Genomic DNA, 20,598 nt, shown 5'->3' with positions numbered 1-20,598 from the left:
ATTAGCCGTGGAAAAATCTGATTGTTTTACACTCTGCAGCTCTTGTGGCAGAGAGTTCCACCGGTTAACAGTGCTGTGTGCGGCATCGGTTCCTTTCAATGTCCTTGACCATCCCCTGGTTTGAGCCAGTCACCCTTTGCCAGCACTGGGCTGTGTCGCCGCAGAGCAGATTGCTACTCCCACTCCCCTGGGCCAGCTCGCCAAGGCTGGACTCAGCCCGCGCCCAGCTGCACCCCTCTCTTCCCGCTCTCCCTCGTCCGGCGGGCCTGAGCCGCACAGGCTGGAGCACGTCTTCCGTACAGAGCGGCGTGGAGCTACTTTCAGCAGCGCCTTCTGCCTCTGCTCCAGCCCATGGCTGTGCCCAGTGCCAGGGCTCTGCGGAGCTGCCCCGTGGCACCCGTGCCCGCCACTGGGCGAGAGCTAATGCAAACCCTGGGCAGGTGGGAGCTTTTCCTGGGCATGTGTTGCCGGTGCCCAGCCCCCCAGCGGTGCTGGGGCTGGGACACTCTTCCCGCCTGACCTGGGTCACGTTGTCCCCACTCAGCCCAGCCGCCTAGACAGCCTGGGCCCTTGGCCAGCCCCGTGGCCCTGCTACTTGCCTTCTGCCATAAGAACAGCCCCGCTCCCCGGGCAGCATCTGCCAGGCACTGCCTGAGCCCTGGCCCCGGGAGGAGCTGCAGGGGAGGGACAGGTCCCGGGCCCAGGCCCAGGCAAGCCGCCTCCGTGGCTCCTGCTCGCTGCTGGCCAGCTCTGAGGCTGGGAAGCTGCACAGCCCATGGGTTGGATGCTCTCAGGCTGTGGCAGTCTCGGTCCCGGTGCAGCGCCCGGCTCATGGGGCTGTGAGGGCCGCAGTCACTGCGCTGGACTGTTGTCACGGACTCACAGGTCGTGCCCACTCTGGGGCGGTCCCTGGGGGAAACCTCTTCAGTGCGACAGCCCTTCTCGGGGGGGCCCCTCTCTCTCTCGGGGCCAGGCCCCTCCACCTCCTGAGCCGCATCTCCCTGAGCCTCAGCACGTCTGTCTCTGCCGTGGGCCCCTCAGGGAGTCCCCGCGCTCTGGGCCCCTGGGGCCTCCGCCTTCCGGAGGGGATGATGCCCCTTGTTCTCTAGGCCGGAGCGACTCTCCCCCAGCGTAACACTGGAGGGTTTATTGAGTGTCTGAATCCAGCACAGGAAACACTCAGGGCCTCAGGCCTGGCCTCCCTCAGCCCAGCACATCCCAGTCCCCCTGCAGCCAGGGGGCTCTGCCTGCTCCCCCTCTCCAGCCCCAAGCCCCCCTGCTTCCCAGCTGGGCCTCTGATATCCCCGGCCCCAAGCCCCCTCTGTCCATTGTCTGGGTCCCCTCTCCTCTCAGCTCCCCTCTGGCTGCAACCGGCTGGGCCTGTCTCCCCGCAGCCCATTGTCCTCCCACGGGCCAGAACTGGCTGCAACTCCTGAGCTGGGCCTCTGGGTCGCCAGGTCACCAGTCACTGGGGTCTCCATCCTCCAGGCCATTGTCTGGGGTCCCAAGTTCCCTCTCCGGTCCTGTGTCCCAGCAAACTCCCTCTCCTCTCCTTTCGTTAAACCAGTAACACCCAGGGACACTGAGTCCCACCCCCTGTGCATGCAAACCATTGGAAACCCAAGAAACTCCCCCGCTTTGTCACAGCTGGGTATGCCCCTCTCCTGCCCAGACCTCCCTGTCTGGCTGCCCTGTGCAGCGTGTGGCCATCTCCCCCAGTGGTTTCACCTGGTCCCCAGGCCCTCATCTGCATTGGAAAATGGGCACCCATGGTACAGTGCAGCCACCGGGGTGCCACACAGCACAGGCCTCCGCAGAGCCTGCTGCACCCTCTGCTCATGTGGCTAAGCTGTCAGCAGGTGCCTGCCCTGGGCCCCCTGCTCACAGGGCCAGTCCCTGCCTGGGGGCACAGACCAAGTGTGGGCGGACAGCTGGGGCCATGGCCCAGCCAGAGGTGCCATCTGCAGCAGCAACCTCACCTCAGCGTGGCAGCATAGGCGCCTTTGAGGGGCTGAACCTGGCGCGGCTGGGCCTGGGGGCAGCGATGGGATGGCAGCTGGGGGGCAATGGGTGGGTGTGGAGGCTGGAGCGGCAGCGCTCTCTGGCTGGTGTCAGGGGGCAATGGGCGGGGAGGCCGCGGGAGCTCCCCAGGCAGGGGGCAGACACTTGGCTGTTGCACAGGCTGAGAACCATGTCGGTCTGGTTCCAGGTGCCGAGGATGCTGCTGCTGCTGCTGTGGTTGCTGCCGCTGGCATGGCCCGGTGAGGGCTCCCAGCGTGGCGAACCGATGTTCACAGCCGTCACCAGCCATGTCCTCCCGCCCGACTACGACAGCAACCCCACGCAGCTCAACTACGGCGTGGCCGTCACCGACGTGGATGCCGACGGGGACTTGGAGATCGTGGTGGCAGGGTGGGTAGCGGGGTCCCTGGTGCTCCCAGCCCCACCCTTCCCCCTGCTCTGGGGGTGAGCAGGGCCCCGAGGCCCCTGTCCCTCGGCTGGTCTGGGGGCCGTGTGCCCAGCCCCGGAGAGGACGGGGCCGGAGCTGAGCTCCCGCATTGGTGGGCTTGCAGGCCGTGCTCACTGCTGGGCCCTGGCACCTGCACGCTGCCTGGCTCCCGGGTGCTGCCTCTGGCCTGGGGCGTGTGGCTGGAGGAGGTGCTCTGGGCCAGCAGCAGTGCCCCCGGCCAGGGAAAAGCCGCTGACAGCCAGTGCCCCCCCCCCATTATATCTCATAGAGCTGGAAGGGACCTTCCAAGGTCCGGTCCAGTCCCCTGCCTTCACAGCAGGACCAAGTACCCTCCCTGACAGGGTTTTGCCCCAGTTCCCTAGGTGGCCCCCTCAAGGATTGAACTCTCAACCCTGGCTTTAGCAGGCCAATGCACAAACCCCGAGCTATCCCTCCCTCCAGCTGGGGGGGCTCGTTTGGGCCCTGCGGGTGCTTGGAGGCAGGTTCTGGGCCCTGTTGCAGCAGGAACACGCAGCACACCTGCAGGCTACCCCCAGCCCATGGATTTGGCTGGTGGCCCGGCTGGCGAAGGCCCCATCAGACAGTTGGGCTGGAGGCATCTGAGCAGGGAGTTTCCATCTCTGCCGTGGTCTCTGTGTGCCAGACTCTGGCTTCCTGCGGTGCCCTGCCCCCAAGCTGGGGCAGCTGGGGATGGCTCTGTCCCTGCTAGGTGACCGGACAGCAAATGTGAAAAATCGGGGTGGGGGGTAATCGGAGCCTGTATAAGAAAAAGATGCACAAATCGGGACTGTCCCTATAAAATCAGGACATCTGGTCACGCTAGTCCCTGCCCTGGGGGACCCGGCTGGGTGGCTAACGGCCTGGCCTGCTGGGGTGGGCTGTCTCAGGGGTTCTGGCTCTGCTGCTGTTGCCTGAGGCCTGGCTGGGTAGAACCTGCCCCTGTAAATGCCCATCCTCACCCAGCCTAGGGCTGCCCCCCATTTTCCTCTAGCCCTTGCTGTGCCCAAGTCAGATTATCTCACAAACGGGCAGGTCCTGGCGGCCTGCAGCACACCTGGGTGGGTGTCTCCAGGTGAGGGCAGCGTGGGGGGCCATGCACCCCCCCCCCGGGCACAGCAGCAGCTGCTCCCCACGGTGCTATGAGGTGGTGACTGAGCGGGCCGAGCAGAAGGAAAGAGCAGAAGGAAAGCGGCAGCACATGGGCCCGGCTGGGCGGGGGGAGGCTCGACTGCTCCCGCACGGACAGTGCCCCATGCCATGGTCCGGTGTCGGGGAGCGTGGGCTGTGCTGCCCCTGCCACCCGGCCCCTCTCCTGGGGTAGAGGTGGGGCTGGAGCACCCTCCCTGAGGCCTGTATCCCCAGAACAAGGAGGCCCAAGCAGCACCCTGGGAAGTGCCCCCTCCACTGCCCCCCCAGCGATGAATGGGCTGCTTGTAGGGACCCCCAGCAGGGGCTGGGGCACCAAGGCCTCGGCTCTCCCCGCGTGGGGCAGGCACGGGGCAGGTGGGGTAGTCTGCATCCCTGGGGACGCCTGGCGAGGGGGGCAGTGCGGCTGGGCTGGGAGTGCAGGCTGCTCCCCCCCCCCCCCCAGAGCTGGGCCTGCTCCCCTCCCATGCCATGCGGAGCAGCGCAGCAGCTGGAAGGAGGGTTGTGTAACCGCCCTGGCGCCAGTTGTGTAACGTGTTTACTGGAGCTCAGGGCAGGGCAGGGCCCCTCTGGGGGGGAGAGCTCAGCGGGGGTCTGACTTGTTCCCGGCCTCCCCAAGCCTCCCGTGCTGGGGCCTTGCCCTGCTGGCTGCCGTGGCTCCCAAGCCCTGCTAAGGGCTGCCCCATGGCTGGAGGAGGCAGGGCATGGAGCCTGCAGAGGGGCAAACGCTCAGCTCCTGGCACTGGGCCTCAGGGGCCCCAGCAGGGCAGCGCCCCGACCTGTCCACAGCTGTGCCCTGGGCTGGCCGGTGCAGCACCCTGCCACCCCCTTTCCAAGTGCCCAGGCTTCCTGCGGGACAGCAGGGCCCAGAGAGGCTCCTCTCCCTCCGGGGCAGCAGCCGGGGTCGCTGGCACCATGCTCTGCCCTGCCCTGAGGCCATGGTGCAGCAACGTTCAGGCTTGCTCCTCCCTCAGCTGGGGGGCCCAGCCCCTCTGAGCCTCGCCTGGGGCAGCCATGTCTGGGGTGGGGAGCAGCTGCGCCCTGCTGTTTCCACGCGTGCTGGCAGGGTGCTCTGGGGGGCCAGGCCACGGCCCGCTGGAGCCTGTCGGCCTGACTGAACACGGAGCAATGGGCTCAGGTTGCAGTGGGGGAGGTCTAGGGTGGATATTAGGAAACACTATTTCACTAGTAGGGTGGTGAAGCACTGGAATGGGTTCCCTAGGGAGGGGGTGGAATCTCCTTCCTTAGAGGTGTTTAAGGCCCGGCTTGACAAAGCCCTGGCTGGGATGATTTAGTTGGGTTTGGTCCTGCTTTGAGCAGGGGGTGGGACTAGATACCTCCTGAGGTCCCTTCCAGCCCTGATCTTCTAGGAGGACAGGGGCCACGTGAGGCCAGTCACCCCCATCACGCCAGGGAGCTGAGTGGTGTCTCTGAGCAGCCTCTTGGGTGGCGTGGGCAGCACCCACCACATTCATGGCCTGGCAGAGGAGGGGGCAGTGACCCTCCACCATTAGGGGCCACATGATGGGACTGATCCTGCAGCGAGGATACATGGTAACTGGCCACGTGCCTCCCACGGCCTGGCAGGAGATGGGGGGGCTATGGGGTGTCTGCCCCAGTCATGCCTGCAGCTCTCCCGCAGCCCGGCTGGTACCTCATGCCCTGGCACTGCTGTGTGGCTCTGCAGGCGGACGCGGTGCCAGGCCCAGTGCTGCCAGGCAGGGTGGGGCTCAATTAGGGGCAGCATCTCACCCCCCACACCCCCAGCGTGTTCAGGGATCCCCCCAACCAGCAGCACCCCCGCTGCCCCTCCCCCTCTGCCCTCCTGCCTCTGGGGGTGCAGGGAACAAGCTCCTGCCAGCCAGGGCGTCCATCTCCCCGTGGGGCTGGGCCCCGTGCTGGGCACAGCCTGGTCGTGCCCAGCCCTCGGGCTCCAGGGCTTCTCTGCTGATTGCTAGATTCCTGGGCCAGCGGGATCATGTAGCCAGAGCCCTGAGACTGCCCCAAGCCCTCTGGGGGCCCCGGCCCGGCCGTGCCAGCCTGCCCAAGGCACACGTGCGGGCCGGGGTGGGTTCCTCGTGCCTCCCCCGGTGCTCACGCTCGCCCCCCCCCAGGTACAATGGACCCAACCTGGTGCTGAAGTATGACCGGGCGCGGCAGCGGCTGGTGAACCTGGCACAGGACGAGCGCAGCTCCCCGTATTACGCGCTGCGGGATCGCCAGGGCAACGCCATCGGGGTGACGGCCTGCGACATCGACGGGGACGGGCGCGAGGAGATCTACTTCCTCAACACCAACAACGCCTTCTCGGGTGAGCTGCGCCGGCCCCCGGCACGGAGCCCGCGGGTCACCCCCATGCACCCCCACGGCGCCCAGCCCTCTGCACCCCCCCGGCACGGAGCCCGCGAGTCATCCCCCTGCACCCCCACGGCCCCCAGCCCTCTGCACCCCCCGGCACGGAGCCGTCTGCACCCCCCGGCATGGAGCCCACGGGTCATCCCCCTGCATCCCCCCAGCACGGAGCCCGCGAGTCATCCCCCTGCACCCCCCGGCACGGAGCCCGCGGGTCATCCCCCTGCACCCCCACGGCACCCGGCCCTCTGCACCCCCCGGCACGGAGCCGTCTGCACCCCCCGGCATGGAGCCCACGGGTCATCCCCCTGCACCCCCCCCGGCACGGAGCCCGCGGGTCATCCCCCTGCACCCCCCCAGCACGGAGCCCGCGGGTCATCTCCCTGCACCCCCACGGCGCCCAGCCCTCTGCACCCCCCGGCACGGAGCCCTCTGCACCCCCCGGCACGGAGCCCGCGAGTCATCCCCCTGCACCCCCACGGCGCCCAGCCCTCTGCACCCCCCCGCACGAAGCCCGCGGGTCATCCCCCTGCACCCCCACGGCCCCCAGCCCTCTGCAACCCCCCGGCACGGAGCCCTCTGCAACCCCCCAGCACGGAGCCCTCTGCACCCCCCGGCACGGAGCCCGCGAGTCATCCCCCTGCACCCCCACGGCGCCCCGCCCTCTGCTCCCCCCGGCACGGAGCCCTCTGCACCCCCCGGCACGGAGCCCGCGAGTCATCCCCCTGCACCCCCACGGCGCCCAGCCCTCTGCACCCCCCGGCACGGAGCCCTCTGCACCCCCCCGGCACGGAGCCCGCGAGTCATCCCCCTGCACCCCCACGGCCCCCAGCCCTCTGCACCCCCCGGCACGGAGCCCATGGGTCATCCCCCTGCACCCCCACGGCGCCCCGCCCTCTGCACCCCTCCGGCACGGCCCCCCTGCACCCACTCCCAGAGAGCCCACAGCCCATTCCCGCACACACACACGGCGCCCAGCCCCCTGCACCCCCTGCCACAGAACCCATGGCCCGTTTCCCCTGCCCCCTGCACGCCCCGCCCCCTCAGAGCCCATCAGAGGCCTGGGGGTCCCCAGGAGGGTGCAACCACAGCTCTGGACTGGGAATTCATGGGGAGGTGCTGGGGGCAAGTCCCTGGGGGCGTGGGGAGGGCCTGGCCCTGGGCCTGCCGTGTGGCACTGCCGTGACCTTCGGTGCATGAGAGATGGCTGCAGCCTGGAGTTAATTTCTCAGTCGAGTGACTCCATTGATTCATGGCCGGGACAAGGAGCCAGCACAGCCGCTGAGTCAGCAGCGCCCGCGGCCCCCAGCCCTCCCGCTGCGCTGCAGGCCCACGGCCAGGCAGCCCCTGAGGCCCTGCTGGGACGGGGTCCCCTACCCAGCGCAGGGCCCTCTCCCCGGAGCCACAGCACTAGGGTCAAGCTGCGGCCAAAGAGAAGGGGGGTAGGGGGGAACCTGCTGTATTCACCAGCAGGTGCATGTCCCAATACCCCCAGCCTGGCAATAGGGGCGCTGCTGGGTGCCGCCCCCCGTCCCCTGGGCGTGCCCCAGCCTGGTGCCTGGGGCGTGGCGCCTCCCCCGTCCCCTGGGCGTGCCCCAGCCTGGTGCCTGGGGCGTGGCGCTGCCCCCCATCCCCTGGGCGTGCCCCAGCCTGGCACCCTGGGGCGTGGCGCTGGCATGGTGCTGTCCTGTGCCCTGGCCGTGCCCCACCCTGGCACCCTGAGGTGTGGCGCTGCCCCCCCGTCCCCTGGCCGTGCCCAGCCTGGCGCCCCAGGGCGTGGTGCTGGCGTGGTGCTGCCCCCGTCCCCTGGCCGTGCCCCAGCCTGGCGCTCCGGGGCACAGTGCTGCCCCCCGTCCCCTGGCCGTGCCCAGCCTGGCGCCCCAGGGCGTGGTGCTGGCGTGGTGCAGTCCCATCCCCTGGCCGTGCCCCAGCCTGGCGCCCCGGGGCACAGTGCTGCCCCCCGTCCCCTGGCCGTGCCCAGCCTGGCGCCCCAGGGCGTGGTGCTGGCGTGGTGCTGTCCCGTCCCCTGGCCGTGCCCCAGCCTGGCGCCCCAGGGCGTGGTGCTGCCCCCCTGTCCCCTGGCCGTGCCCCAGCCTGGCACCCCGGGGCACGGCGCTGCCCCCCGTCCCCTGGCCGTGCCCCAGCTCTCCAGGCTGGGGATGGGCTGACTAGCTCCCATCCCCCATCCCCAGGGTAGTGATAGGGGCTGTCCCTTAACCCCTCGTGTGCCCCGTCTCCTGCCATGGCGTTTGAGGCTCACACCCCTAGCACAGGCCAGGGCAGCTGCCCTCCAGCTCCAGCCGGCAGTTCTTCCCTGCAGGCCATGCCCCCGCGGCACTGCAGGCGTCCGCCCAGTGCTCCTCGGGCCCCTGGCCGTGGCCTGCCCCCTGCAGTGACCAGGGACGGTGACGGGGCGGTTGCCAGGGAGAGGGGAGGGGTGTGACGGTGCCGAGTTGCTGCCCTGGTGGGAGCGGTGCCAGAGTCCCGGGGGCCTGGCAGTGCCTTCAGCTGTGTGCGGGCACGTCACCAAGGAGACTGGCAGGTCCAACGGCTCCCCGAGGGCCTGGCAGCCCTTCCTGCCCCGCTAATGGCCTGGCTCCCAGAGGCAGGGGCCATTGTGCGCCGGAATCTCCTCCGAACCCCTGGCCCCGGTGTCTCCCCTTGGAGACAGGTCACCAGTACGCTGGGCAGTGCCAGCCTGTCCTGCCACTGCAGCTGGAGCTCCGGCTGCCCGTCCCTGCAGGGCACCCAGCTCTGGTCACGGGCAGGTCTCTGGGTTGGGCCCCCTCCTGCTCTGCCAGGCCCCTGGCCTTGCCGGGTGCCTCCACCTCTGCCCTTGGGGTGCTGGGCCCCGGTGCAGTGAGCTCTGAGCTGGGGCAGGGACCCTCCTGGCCTGGCTTTGGTGCTGCTCTCGGAGCCACTAACAACTGAAATTGGGTCCCCCAGGCTTCCCCCTTGGGAAGGGCACAGGCCCCCGTCCGTGGGGCTCCCCCTTTGTTTTTCCTAGCAGTGGGGCCCTGCCGAGCGGAGGCCATGTGGCTATCACCATGGATCCGTCTTCCTGACACACCTAATTACCCAGCTTGCAGCTGCCAGCACGTTGCCTGTCCCTAAATCAAGCAGCCCCATTACTCCTGTCGCTGGCCGTGCGGCCGCGGGCTCTGCCATCGATTTCCCCCTCCCCTGTGTGATCCACCGGCTCCGCACCGCTCCCCTTAATGAGTTCGTTCTGCCGGCCACCCTTGGCTGGAGAGCAGCCGCTGCCCCGCGCCCCTGGACTGCGCGTGGGGGCTGCGGGCCGGGATTGAGGGGCCCCAGCAGGGCTGGCGGGCTCAAGAGAGCAGGGCCTGGCTGCTGTGATCTCCCCAGGGCAGTGCAGGGGGGGTTCTGCAAGGTGTGGCAGCCCCCCTGCCCGGGCAGATCCACGCCGAGCCGGCCCGGCCCCTGCTGCTCTCCCTGCACACTTGTGGGGCCTGGCCCCTCCCTGACCCCCTCTCTCCCCCAGGCCTGGCCACCTACACGGACAAGCTGTTCAAGTTCCGGGCCGGGCGCTGGGAGGACCTCCTGGGCGACGAGGTGAACCGGGCAGTGGCCAGCCGCTTCGCCGGGCGCTCGGTGGCCTGCGTGGACAGGGCGGTGAGTGGGCAGCGAGCCCGGCTGGTGGCCCTCGGGGCTGGGTTATGGGGGGAGGGGGGAGCTTCCTTACCACCCAGGTCAGTCTCTGACCCCCAAACTCCTCCCGGCCCCCAGGCTGTCGCTGGGTGTACGGGGACGAGGGGGCACTTGGGGGCCTCCCCCATCCCGTCCTGAGCCCTCTGCCCCCTAAGTGCCTCCCCACTGTCGGGGTGTCAGGGTGCTAGGTGCCCCCCACCCCCCCTGGAGGTGTCAGGGCCCCAGGTTCCCGCCTCCCCCCCCAGGTGTCAGGTGCTGTGCTTCTCTCCCCCCCCCAGGTGTCAGGCGCTGTGCTTCTCTGCCCCCCACCCCCCAGGTGTCAGGGCCCCAGGTTCCCGCCTCCCCCCCCCCCCAGGTGTCAGGCGCTGTGCTTCTCTGCCCCCCCCAGGTGTCAGGTGCTGTGCTTCTCTGCCCCCCCACCCCCCCCGCCAGGTGACAGGGCCCCAGGTTCCCGCCTCCCCCCCCAGGTGTCAGGCGCTGTGCTTCTCTCCCCCCCCCCCAGGTGTCAGGCGCTGTGCTTCTCCACCCCCCACCCCCGTCAGGGCCCTGGAGCCTCTTGCTGAGAAAGAGCCTGAGGGTGATTTATGCTCCTGTCACCGGCTCTTTCTTCTTCCTCCTCCTCCCGCTGTTTGTTTCCCAACGATTATCACTAAATCAGGCCCCAGCTGCTGCAGGGGAACAATGGGAGCGGGCGGGGGAGTGTGGGGCAGGGGCCTACCCGGGGGGGCGGGGCGGGGGGCAGAGCCGGGCTGTGAGGTGTGGGGCAGCGGAGCCTACCCGGGGGGTGGGGCGGGGGGCGGAGCCGGGCTGTGAGGTGTGGGGCAGCGGGGCCTACCCGGGGGGAGGGGCGGGGGGCAGAGCTGGGCTGTGAGGTGTGGGGCAGCGGGGCCTACCCGGGGGGCGGAGCCGGGCTGTGAGGTGTGGGGCAGCGGGGCCTACCCGGGGGGCGGAGCCGGGCTGTGAGGTGTGGGGCAGCGGGGCCTATCTGGGGGGCGGAGCCGGGCTGTGAGGTGTGGGGCAGCGGGGCCTATCCGGGGGGCGGAGCCGGGCTGTGAGGTGTGGGGCAGCGGGGCCTACCCGGGGGGCGGAGCCGGGCTGTGAGGTGTGGGGCAGCGGGGCCTACCCGGGGGGGGCAGGGCGGGGGGTGGAGCCGGGCTGTGAGGTGTGGGGCAGCGGCTGCTACCCGGGGGGCGGAGCCGGGCTGTGAGGTGTGGGGCAGTGGGGCCTACCCGGGGGGGCGGAGCCAGGCTGTGAGGTGTGGGGCAGCGGGGCCTACCCGGGGGCGGGGTGGGGGGCGGGGTGGGGCTGTAAGGTGTGGGGCAGCGGGGCCTACCCGGGGGGCGGGGGCGGAGCCGGGGTGTGGGGGAGTGGGGCCAAGAGGCGGGGTTGGGGGGTAGGACTGCGGAGTGGGAGGCTTGGGGGTCAGGTAAGGGGAAGTGGGGCTGTACCATGGGGGGGGACTGGGGAGGAAGGAGGTTGGGGAGTGGGGCTAAGCCATGGGGTGGAGCTGGGGGCAGGTGGAGGGGAGCAGGACTGAGATGCGGGGGGGGCGGTGGGGGGCAGCAGAGGGGGAGCCCGGCGGTGGGGGGGTGCAGCATGAGCATTCCCAGCATGGGGGGAAGCCGGACAGACACTGAATCTTGGCAGGTCCGGCAGGCTCAGCCCTCGAGTGACTGTCCCTGCAGGGCTGGGGGCAGCGAGAGCAGCGCGGACCCCCAGGGAACAGCAGCTGAGCGTGGGGCCCGGGGCCCTGGCCTGGCTGCAGCCACCCCAGCCGTGCTGCGGGGCTCTCATCCGCTCCCCGCGGGGCTGGCCAGAGCCCGCAGGCTGCAGCCCCCCCCAGGACCCCGCCCCCGCCCCAGGTGTCTCCATCCCGGAGCAGCGAGGGAAGCCCCTTCCTAGGCCTGCTGCTGCCCCAGCCAGGGTGTCACAGCTGGCTGCAGGCTGGCGAGCCGGGCAGGGGCCTGGCTCTGCCCTCACCCACCTGCCCCTTGCCCACAGGGCTCCGGCCGATACGCCATCTACATCGCCAACTATGCCAACGGCAACCTGGGCCCCCACGCGCTGCTGGAGATGGACGTGGCCGCCAGCGACCCTGCCCGTGGCATCGTGGTGCTGACCGACGTCGCCGCCGAGGCCGGGGTCAACAAATACACAGGTCCTGGGCAGCCTGCGGGTGGGGCTGAGGCCGGCGGGAAGGGGAGGGGGTGCCGCGGGAGGGGCCCATGGGGAGGCGCGGCGCGGCGCTGCCCATAAAGCAAGTGCCACGCCTGGCACACATGGTGCTGGGGCTGATAGCACCATCTGTGACTCCTGCCCAGGACGGGGGCTGCATGAGGACAATCCCCAGAGCCAGGGGCCTGGAGCCAGCCCCCCCGTCCCGCCCCGCCCCACCCCGGTAGGGAGTCTGGGCTCCAAGGTCTCCCCCGGGCTGCTTGCTCCATCTCCGACCCTTGCCCCGGGAGTGCCTGGTCTCAGCAGCAAATCACATGGGCAGCTGGTTCGCAAGGGTGGCGCCATGCGGGCAGCTGCCATGGCTGCTCCTGGGTATTGGGCCCAGCGTTCGGGTGGATTTGCCCATGGCCGGCCCCTGCACTCACTGCCTCTCCCGGCCTGGCCCTGGGTACCTGGGAAGGCCTGGCTCCCCCCTCTCGACCTTTCCTATCCAGCTGGAGAGGGGCAGGGGCCAGGGGCTGGGCCCCCCTGAGCTGGGGTTGCCTGTCCCTTGCACCAGACCTGCCAGAGCCTGGTTCACAGCCGCTCCGACCTCCCGTATCCCCCTGGCCCCGCCCAAGGGCCAAGCCTGCCCTGGGGAGCCGGCAGGAAGGGCCGTGAGTGTGCGGGGGCTCCCAGGGGAGATGGCAGGTGCTGAGGGTTAGAACAGGGTGTCGCTGTTTGGAGGGGCAGACGCCCCAGACCAGTGGCGGGGTCTATAATTAGCTTTCACCAGGCCAGTAACAAATGTGGACTTTCAAAGTCCTACAACAGTCTTGTGGTGGAGTCCCAGATGCAGGGCCGGGTCCAGACCCCAGCGCGCCAAGCGCATGCTTGGGGCGGCATGCCGCGGGGGGCGCTCTGCCTGTCGCCGGGGGGGCGGCAGGCGGCTCCGGTGGACCTCCCGCAGCTGTGCCTGCGGATGCTCCACCGGAGCCGCGGGACCAGCGGACCCTCCGCAGGCACGTCTGCAGGAGGTCCACTGGAGCCGCGGGACCGGCGACCGCCAGAGCGCCCCCCGCGGCGTGCTGCCGTGCTTGGGGCGGCGAAATTCCTAGAGCCGCCCCTGCCCAGATGGTTCCCCTGGGCTCTCCAGCCCAGCGCGCCCCCGGCCAGCCACACGGCCTCATCACGTACCCCCAAAATCACAAAGTTCAAGCCACTTCCAGTCCCAAGAGAGCGGCTGCTTCCCCCAGCTCGGCTTGTCCCTCCGATCTCACCCAGGGACAGCGTGGGAGCCGGTCCTGGAGCTGACCCCAGCGAGGAGCCAGAGACAGTATCAACAGGCAAACAGCCACTCCGCCACTCCGAGGAGTTTGTCTGATCCCAGAAGTGGCGGAGCTGCAGTAATCTCCCTGCCGAGTGGCTTCCAGGGCTGACCCACGCCTAGCCGGGCTGGGATCTTTGCCCCTCAGGGTTCAGACAGCAGGAAAGAGCCTCGGTTCCCCCTTGTCAGGGATATGTAGCCCCTCCGGCCCAGAGCCCCAGTGGACAGGGTGAGTTCACGCGTAGGTCTCTGCTCCCTGGAGATCAAGGAATGCAGTGAGCAGGGGGCCCTGCGGTGCCATGTTTGAGTTTGCCGTGTTTGCAATGCCCTTGTGCGCGGGTCGAGCCTTCAGCTGGATGATGGGAGAGTGTGACCAAGTGGGGATTTTCCCTTGTTATGGTGTATGTAAGTCTTACTGGTGAGCCTATGTGAGTTTTACTGTTTTGTGTGAATACAGTGTGTGCCTCAGTTTCCCTGTGTGCTGCACCAATACCTCGGTGGGGGGAATAGGGGTGTGGGACTTTGGCTGAGACCTCTGGGGCAGGTGAAGCTGCTCCAGCTGCCTGCACATAGGCTATGGCCAGTGCTCTTTGTACCTGAGACCCAGGAGGGGGATGCAGCCAGGTGAGGACCAGGTGACTCTGCCCAGGAAGCAAGACAAAGACAAGGAGGAGGAGAAACGGGGGCGGGGGTGGTGGAGGTGTTGGAGGTCGGGTCACTGGAAGCTGGCAGTCTGCTTGGGGGGAACTGGAGAAGGGGGAGTCCAGGCCCTCTGGCCCAAGACTCCCCAAGATGGACTTGGCTGAAAGTAACTGATTTCTGTGCTAGCAAGTTCTGGGGCCTGACCCGTGCCCTGCTGTCCCCAGGTGGCCGGGGGGTGGCCGTGGGCCCCATCCTGAGTGCCAGCGCCTCGGACATATTCTGCGATAACGAGAATGGGCCCAACTTCCTCTTCCACAACCAGGGGGACGGCAGCTTCGTCGACGTGGCTGCCAGCGCCGGTGAGTGAGCGCAGGCGGGTGAAGGACCTGCAGCTGGCGGAGGGGAGGGCGGTGGCATGGCCGGGGGGTCAGGCCTGGAGCCAGCCCTGGTGTTACAGGGGCCAGAGCGCCCGAGCGATACCCACAGGGCCTGTGGGAGGCCGAGCTGGGGACCCCGAGCGTGGGTCTCTCAGGGAGCCCAGCGGCACTAACAGAACGGGATTGGGGTGGAGGGAACAGGGCAGCCGAGCTGGCCCCGGCCCCAGCCCAGGCAGAGATGGGGCTCCCTCTGCTGTGGGGTTGGGGGTGTCACTGTCCTTGGCCCCGCTCCCAAACAGTCTCCTCTGCTGCCCTGCAGGCCTGGATGACCCCTACCAGCACGGCCGCGGCGTGGCCCTGGCTGACTTCAACCGCGACGGCAAAGTGGACATCGTCTACGGCAACTGGAATGGGCCCCACCGCCTCTACCTGCAGACGAGCGCCAGCGGGCGGGTCCGCTTCCGGGTGAGAGTGGGGCGCACACGCTGCCAAGGGGCACCGGGACCAGGGCCCCCAGTTCTCCCAGCCTTCCACGCCCTCCCCGGGGGGCTTGCTGTCCCCGCTCTCCCTGCGGGTGGTCACTCACGGCCCATTCTGGGGAGCCCCTGGATTCCAGCTCTGTCGGCCTGGGACCTCTTGGTCCGACTCCTGGTGAGAGCCCCAACTCCTCCCAGCCCTTTGATCTCCAGCTGGCGGGGGGTGCTCAGCCTCCCTGCGCAGAGGTGGGGAGATCTGTCCCCTGGGGCGCTGGGTGTCAGCGTCCTGGGGACTGGATTTGCCATCGGCGTCTCAAATCTCCACTGATCTGGGGCCAGGCCAGCCAGGCGACAGCACCCGTGTCTCCGCCTGTCCTGAGAGCAAACAGTCCTGTCCCACCCACGGGGGAACAGTGCAGGGGAAACTGAGGCATGCCGGACTCGTAAAGATATCCCTTGGCGCTGCCCGCTGTGCTGCCCAGTCCCCGTCGCTCCATGGCCCTTCTTATGCTTCTTAAGAAGCACATGGGATCTTTTTCAAGGGAAAAGGCAGCAGACCGTGTTTATTGGAGATACAACAATTAGTATCTACACACACACACACACACACACACACACACACACACACACACACACACACACACACACACACACACACACACACACGTCCAGACTCCGGATCAATCTAGTGGCCAGCGAGGTTGATCACGGGTAGGGAGGAGCCGGGTTCTGTCGATCGCGACACGATGCTCCGGGGAAGTCTGGCCAGGACGAACTCAATGTTCCATGGCAAGGCCCCCTGTTCATATAGTGATTTTCCTGCACCGGGACCAGTGAGTTCTGCACTGTGGTGCTGTAATCAATTGCTGTTTGACGAGGGCTTGTTTTCTTCCATTGTCCTTCTCAGCCTTTATCTTGTTCTTTCCTCAAGTCTCTCAGGGAGTTACCCCGGGCTGGGTTTGATCACGGCTCTCTTGTCCCCACTGATAGGTGCCTGTCGCCTCTTTAGGGTTGTCAATCTGCCCTCCTCTGACATTCCAACAGAAGCGTGTTGCAGCCTCCTGGCGCCCTTGCGTCTGGCTCCGGTTTCTCCCTAGAACATCTGGTTCAGCGATGGCCTTCACACTTATCTCTTAACACCCATTCCTCATTCACACACAAACCACAATTCATTTCCACAGAACGTTTTGAACAGGAGCATCACATTGCAATGCAGAAGAAAACCAGTCACAGCTACATTATTATCTTCTTATTCTTTATCCTTGTGATGAACTGGGAATGTTCTTAATGTTTGCTCTGAATACTGTGTTGGTGCCTCAGTGTCCCCTCTGCAGTTCTTAATATCTAGCAGAGCAAAGGGCCAGTGCACCTAAATGCCTGACCCACTGTCTCCTAGCAACTGATGGCCTGGGCCCCCCCTCTGCAAGGTGCCAGCTGAAGGTGTTGGAGACAAAGGGATCAGGTGACCTCCTGGCCCGGGGAAGGGGCTGAGCAGAGAGGAGGGGCTGGAGGGGGTTTCAGTCTGGAGCTGGCTGGGGACGAGGAGTGAGTGCAGACGTGGGGATCTGGCTCACTGCCCCCCAGAATGGACCCGGCCGAGGGGTCCGGTTCGCAGTACCTACAAGCTCTGGTTTAGACCGTGTTCCTGTCATCGAATAAACCTCTGTGTTACTGGCTGGCTGAGAGTCACGTCTGACTGTGAAGTGGGGGGGCAGGACCCTGTGGCTTCCCCAGGACTCTGCCTGGGCGGACTCTCTGTGGGAAGCGCACGGAGGGGCAGAGGATGCTGAATGCTCCAAGGAGAGACCCAGGAGGTGAAGCCGTGGGAGCTTCTTGCCCTGCAGACAGGCTGCTCCAAGGGAGAGGAGGCTCCCCAGAGTCCTGCCTGGCTTGGTGGGGAGCAGTTCCAGAGCAGCGCCCAGGGACTCCGTGACAATCCTTCACTCTAAATTATACAAAATACAAACAGTAAATGCTAGAACTACACCCTGACCCGTCTCTCCCGCAGGACATCGCCACGCCCAAGTTCTCCATGCCCTCCCCCGTCCGCACCGTCCTCGCGGCCGACTTCGACAACAACCAGGAGCTGGAGGTGTTCTTCAACAACATCGCGTACCGGGGCTCCTCCGCCAACCGCCTCTTCCGGTAGGGCCGCCTGCCGGGGCAGGGTCGGAGGGCAGGCTGCCTACCGGGCGGGGGCAGGGAGCTTCTCACCTGCCCACCCAGGAGATGGGCCACATGCCCAGGAGAGCCAGGGGCCACAGCTGCGTGCCCAGGAGGTGGGCCGGGCGGGTGGACTGGATTCCGGAGCCCCTGGCGTGGAGATGTGCTCCGTGCCCAGGAGCAGGAGGTGTGCCCACGAGAGCCCGTGGGCACCAGCCGTTGTGACTATGTCATTCTTAGCCCCTCACTCGCAGCGCGACTAGTCTGGGTTCTGTGCAGCAGCCCCTCGTTAATTGTGGGCATCGATAGCTCATTAGCACCAAACTGCTCATGTGTCCCGGGCGAATCATGCCAAGTCCCCGCACGGCCAGCCCCATGGCCACTCTCCGGCCCCGGCTGGTCGCCCGCATGAAGGCCCACCTGGCTCTGCGGGATCCTGGCAGTCTCTCCAGCAGGGGCTCCGAGCCCCCCGGCCACAGCCTGTCCCTGCCTGGTGCCGAAGGGAGACGATGCTGTGTGTGCCCGGCAGGGCTCCCCGCTGGGATGCAGCACTGGCCTAGGCTCTCGCCCGACAGCTGCACCCTCTGCCAACCCTGCCCCTTGCAGCCCACGGACCCTGCCTGGAGCCAGAGGCAGACATGCAGGGGCTCGGGCAGCCGGTGGGGTTGGGGGCCCCGGGCCCTGGCTCTCACCCTCATCCCCTGCCTGGCCTTGCAGGGTCATCCGCAGGGAGCACTTGGACCCCGTGATCGAGGAGCTGAACCCCGGAGATGCCATGGAGCCCGAGGGCCGGGGCACAGGTGAGTCCCCCACGCCCGCAGCCCTGCTGCCGGGCTCCCCTGACCCTCGGGCTGGGCCACCCCCGGCAGGGCCATGTGCTGAGGTGCCCCCAGGCTGTGCTGCCTGGGGACCCCAGGGCGCTGTGGGGGTCAGTGGGGTGACACATGAGGCAGCCCTGGCCAGCAGGGCTGGGTGGGGAGCTGCAGCCACTGCGCAGGACTGGGAACGAGCGGGCGAATCCTGGGTTGGCTCCGGTTTGCGGGCGGCTGGATCGATGGCTCCATTGTCATCTCCCATCTCTGCCCCCGAACAGCAGGGCCCTGGCCTGGCCCCTCCACGCCCTCATCTGCCAGTGACTCCGTCAGTTCCTGGGGGTCAGGGGCTGGGTGCTGCCCCCTCAGTGCAGGGAGCCAAGCCTGGCACAGGCCAGTGGCTGCTGGCAGAACCCCACCCCGGGGACCTGAACCGTGCGGCTGGCTCTGTGCGTGCTGCAGGGCGACAGTCAGGGAAGCTGAAGAACCTACTGACAGGCAGCGTGATCTAATGGTCAGAGCAGGGGGCTGGGAGCCAGGACTCCTGGGTTCCATCCCCAGCTCTGGGAGGGGCGTGGGGTCTGGGGAGTGAGGGGAGCCAGGACTCCTGGGTTCCATCCCCAGCTCTGGGAGGGGCGTGGGGTCTGGGGAGTGAGGGGAGCCAGGACTCCTGGGTTCCATCCCCAGCTCTGGGAGGGGCGTGGGGTCTGGGGTCTGGGGAGTGAGGGGAGCCAGGACTCCTGGGTTCCATCCCCAGCTTTGGGAGGGGCGTGGGGTCTGGGGAGTGAGGGGAGCCAGGACTCCTGGGTTCCATCCCCAGCTTTGGGAGGGGCGTGGAGTCTGGGGAGTGAGGGGAGCCAGGACTCCTGGGTTCCATCCCCAGCTCTGGGAGGGGTGTGGGGTCTAGGGGGTCAGGGCAGGGGGGGCTGGGAGCCAGGACTCCTGGGTTCTACCCCTGACACTGACTCTTTTTCATCTTAGGCAAGAAACGGCCCTTTGTAGCCAGGGCTGCCTCCCCGGCTGCTGGCGCCAGCTGTCTGTCCCTCTGGGCTGCCTGCAGCCCAACGTGGCTCCGGGGCAGGGGGTGGATCATCCCTGCAAGGCTGTGGTCACCTGAGCCGTTCTCCAGGCACAGGCTGAGCCGGGGCTGGCGTGAGAGCCGGGCGGAGGGGGACTGCGAGGGGGGCTGACCCCTAGCCCCTGCTGTCATTGCAGGGGGTGCGGTGACTGACTTTGATGGCGATGGGCTACTGGACCTGATCCTGTCCCATGGCGAGTCCATGGCGCAGCCGCTCTCCGTCTTCAGGGGCACCCAGGTGCGTTGGGGCCCCGTGCTCCCCACCCCCGGGCTACAGTGGGGCTTTGCTGTAAAGACTGTGTGTGAATACTGTGTGTGCCTCAGTTTCCCCTGTCACGGAGTCCCCGTCTCGGTGCGCGGGCACCGCCCCGATGAAGTCAGGCAGGGCTCCGGTCAGTGGGGATCCCTCAGTGCACACGCTCACCAGGGCAAGAAGCCTCCTGGCCATCGGTGCTTCCTGGGTCTGACCTCGGAGTGTTCAGCCCCCTGTTCGCCCCACGCCGGGAGCTCCCGGCAGCGAGTCCCCCTGGATCGGACCCCTGGGGAGCCCCACCCACCCCCAAAGGGCCCTGCCCCCCACTCCCAGCCAGCGTGGGACACAGACGGGTTGTTAGTCGTCGCTCGGGAGCACAGCGTAGAACAGAGCTTGGGAGCACAGAAATCGGGGATGGTCACGAAAGTCCATCTGGGGGGATCCCCCCGGAGCCCCAAACCAGGAGACTGACTCGCTTCCAGCAGCCCAGCCTCAGACTCTCCTGCTGCCCCTCCTCCGTCCTTTGTCCCTTTCCCAGGCAAAAGGGCCGCCTAGTCTCCACCCTTCTCCTTGCTCCAACTGACACAGCCCCGACCATCCGTTGCCGGGTCACGGAGTCCTGCGGCCATTATCTGTGTCAGGCAGCGAGGGGCAGCCACACCTGCCCACTGGGGTCTCAGCAAAAATCACAGCCCCTTGTCCCACCCCCTAGATTCTTGAGTAACACACAGGGGAAACTGAGGCGCACACCTAGTATTCGGAGAAAACATTAAGCACATTCCCAGTGTCATCCCCCTTCCCCCCAGACAAAGTCTCTGGCTCTGCCCAATTCAGCCTGGTCCCCGGGAGTGCGTCTCCCCCAGCCGGAGGCTCCCGCCCCTGCGACAGTCTGCGACCCCGGGTCCAGGCTGGGGGGTGAATATAGGCCTTAGCTCCAGCCACACGTCCAGATCATCCCCCATCAGCACCTCTGCAGGTCACTGAGCCTGCCTCTGGGCCCCTCCTTGGCCCCCGTCTCAGGGAGTTCTTCACTGGGGGGCCAGACACCCCCTCAGGGGGCGAGATTCGTGGGGCACTAACTGTTCTGGGCCCACCCCGGGGCCATGCCAGTGTCATCTCAGCACCCGTGTCCAGTGCCTGCACTTCCTCCCTGGGGCCACACGCCTGCTCCTGTGGGTGCCCTGCGCACCCTGCACATTGATCGGCCCCCGCGTGGGGCTGGAGCTTCCTCCCAGAGCCCCAGACAGGCTGTCCCGTCGGGAGCTGGAGTCCCCCGAGTGGCTGCTGCTTCCATAACCCTGGCGCGTTTTGCCTACAGAAATGACATCACAGGTCTCTGAGGTCCCTCGGCCGCATCCACCCTCACCCCTGATTTGGGCTTGCCAGAGTCCTGCTTCTGGGGCACCCCTGGGTGGCCCCTTGTCATAGGTTTATTCCCCACTTTGAACTTTAGCGTTCACAAGATGGGGACCTGCATGGACTCCTCTAAACTAAAATCCTAGTTTAGATCTGGTTCTTGCTGCCACCAGTCAAGTTTTAAGTGTCTGACACACTCCCTGTTCCCCCAAAACTCTCCCTGGGGAACACAGATCCAAACTTGAATCTCAACACAAAGGGAAACAACCCATTTCCCCACTCCCCTCTCCTAGTGCTTAGGAGAGATACCTGGATTCAAA

General features: G+C 67.3%; 1 protein-coding gene across 2 annotated transcripts in view; it reads left to right on the top strand.

Moving 5' to 3' along the window:
• Positions 1-20,598, top strand: part of CRTAC1 (cartilage acidic protein 1) — a 38,208-nt gene that overhangs the window by 11,947 nt on the left and 5,663 nt on the right. For both annotated transcript variants that reach the window (XM_045025715.1, XM_045025716.1), the window contains exons 2-10: positions 2,210-2,412; positions 5,731-5,927; positions 9,474-9,604; positions 11,642-11,798; positions 13,988-14,122; positions 14,460-14,605; positions 16,625-16,761; positions 17,497-17,579; positions 18,807-18,907. In XM_045025715.1, the coding sequence (XP_044881650.1) occupies positions 2,219-2,412; positions 5,731-5,927; positions 9,474-9,604; positions 11,642-11,798; positions 13,988-14,122; positions 14,460-14,605; positions 16,625-16,761; positions 17,497-17,579; positions 18,807-18,907 (1,281 nt within the window). In that variant the 5' untranslated portion in view covers positions 2,210-2,218. The remainder of the gene's footprint in view (positions 1-2,209; positions 2,413-5,730; positions 5,928-9,473; positions 9,605-11,641; positions 11,799-13,987; positions 14,123-14,459; positions 14,606-16,624; positions 16,762-17,496; positions 17,580-18,806; positions 18,908-20,598) is intronic.

This window comes from Mauremys mutica, chromosome 7 (genome assembly GCF_020497125.1).
Source record: "Mauremys mutica isolate MM-2020 ecotype Southern chromosome 7, ASM2049712v1, whole genome shotgun sequence".
Taxonomy (NCBI): domain Eukaryota; kingdom Metazoa; phylum Chordata; order Testudines; family Geoemydidae; genus Mauremys; species Mauremys mutica.
The sequence above is the reverse complement of the archived record's forward strand: the minus strand, read 5'-3'. Positions and strand labels throughout refer to the sequence as shown.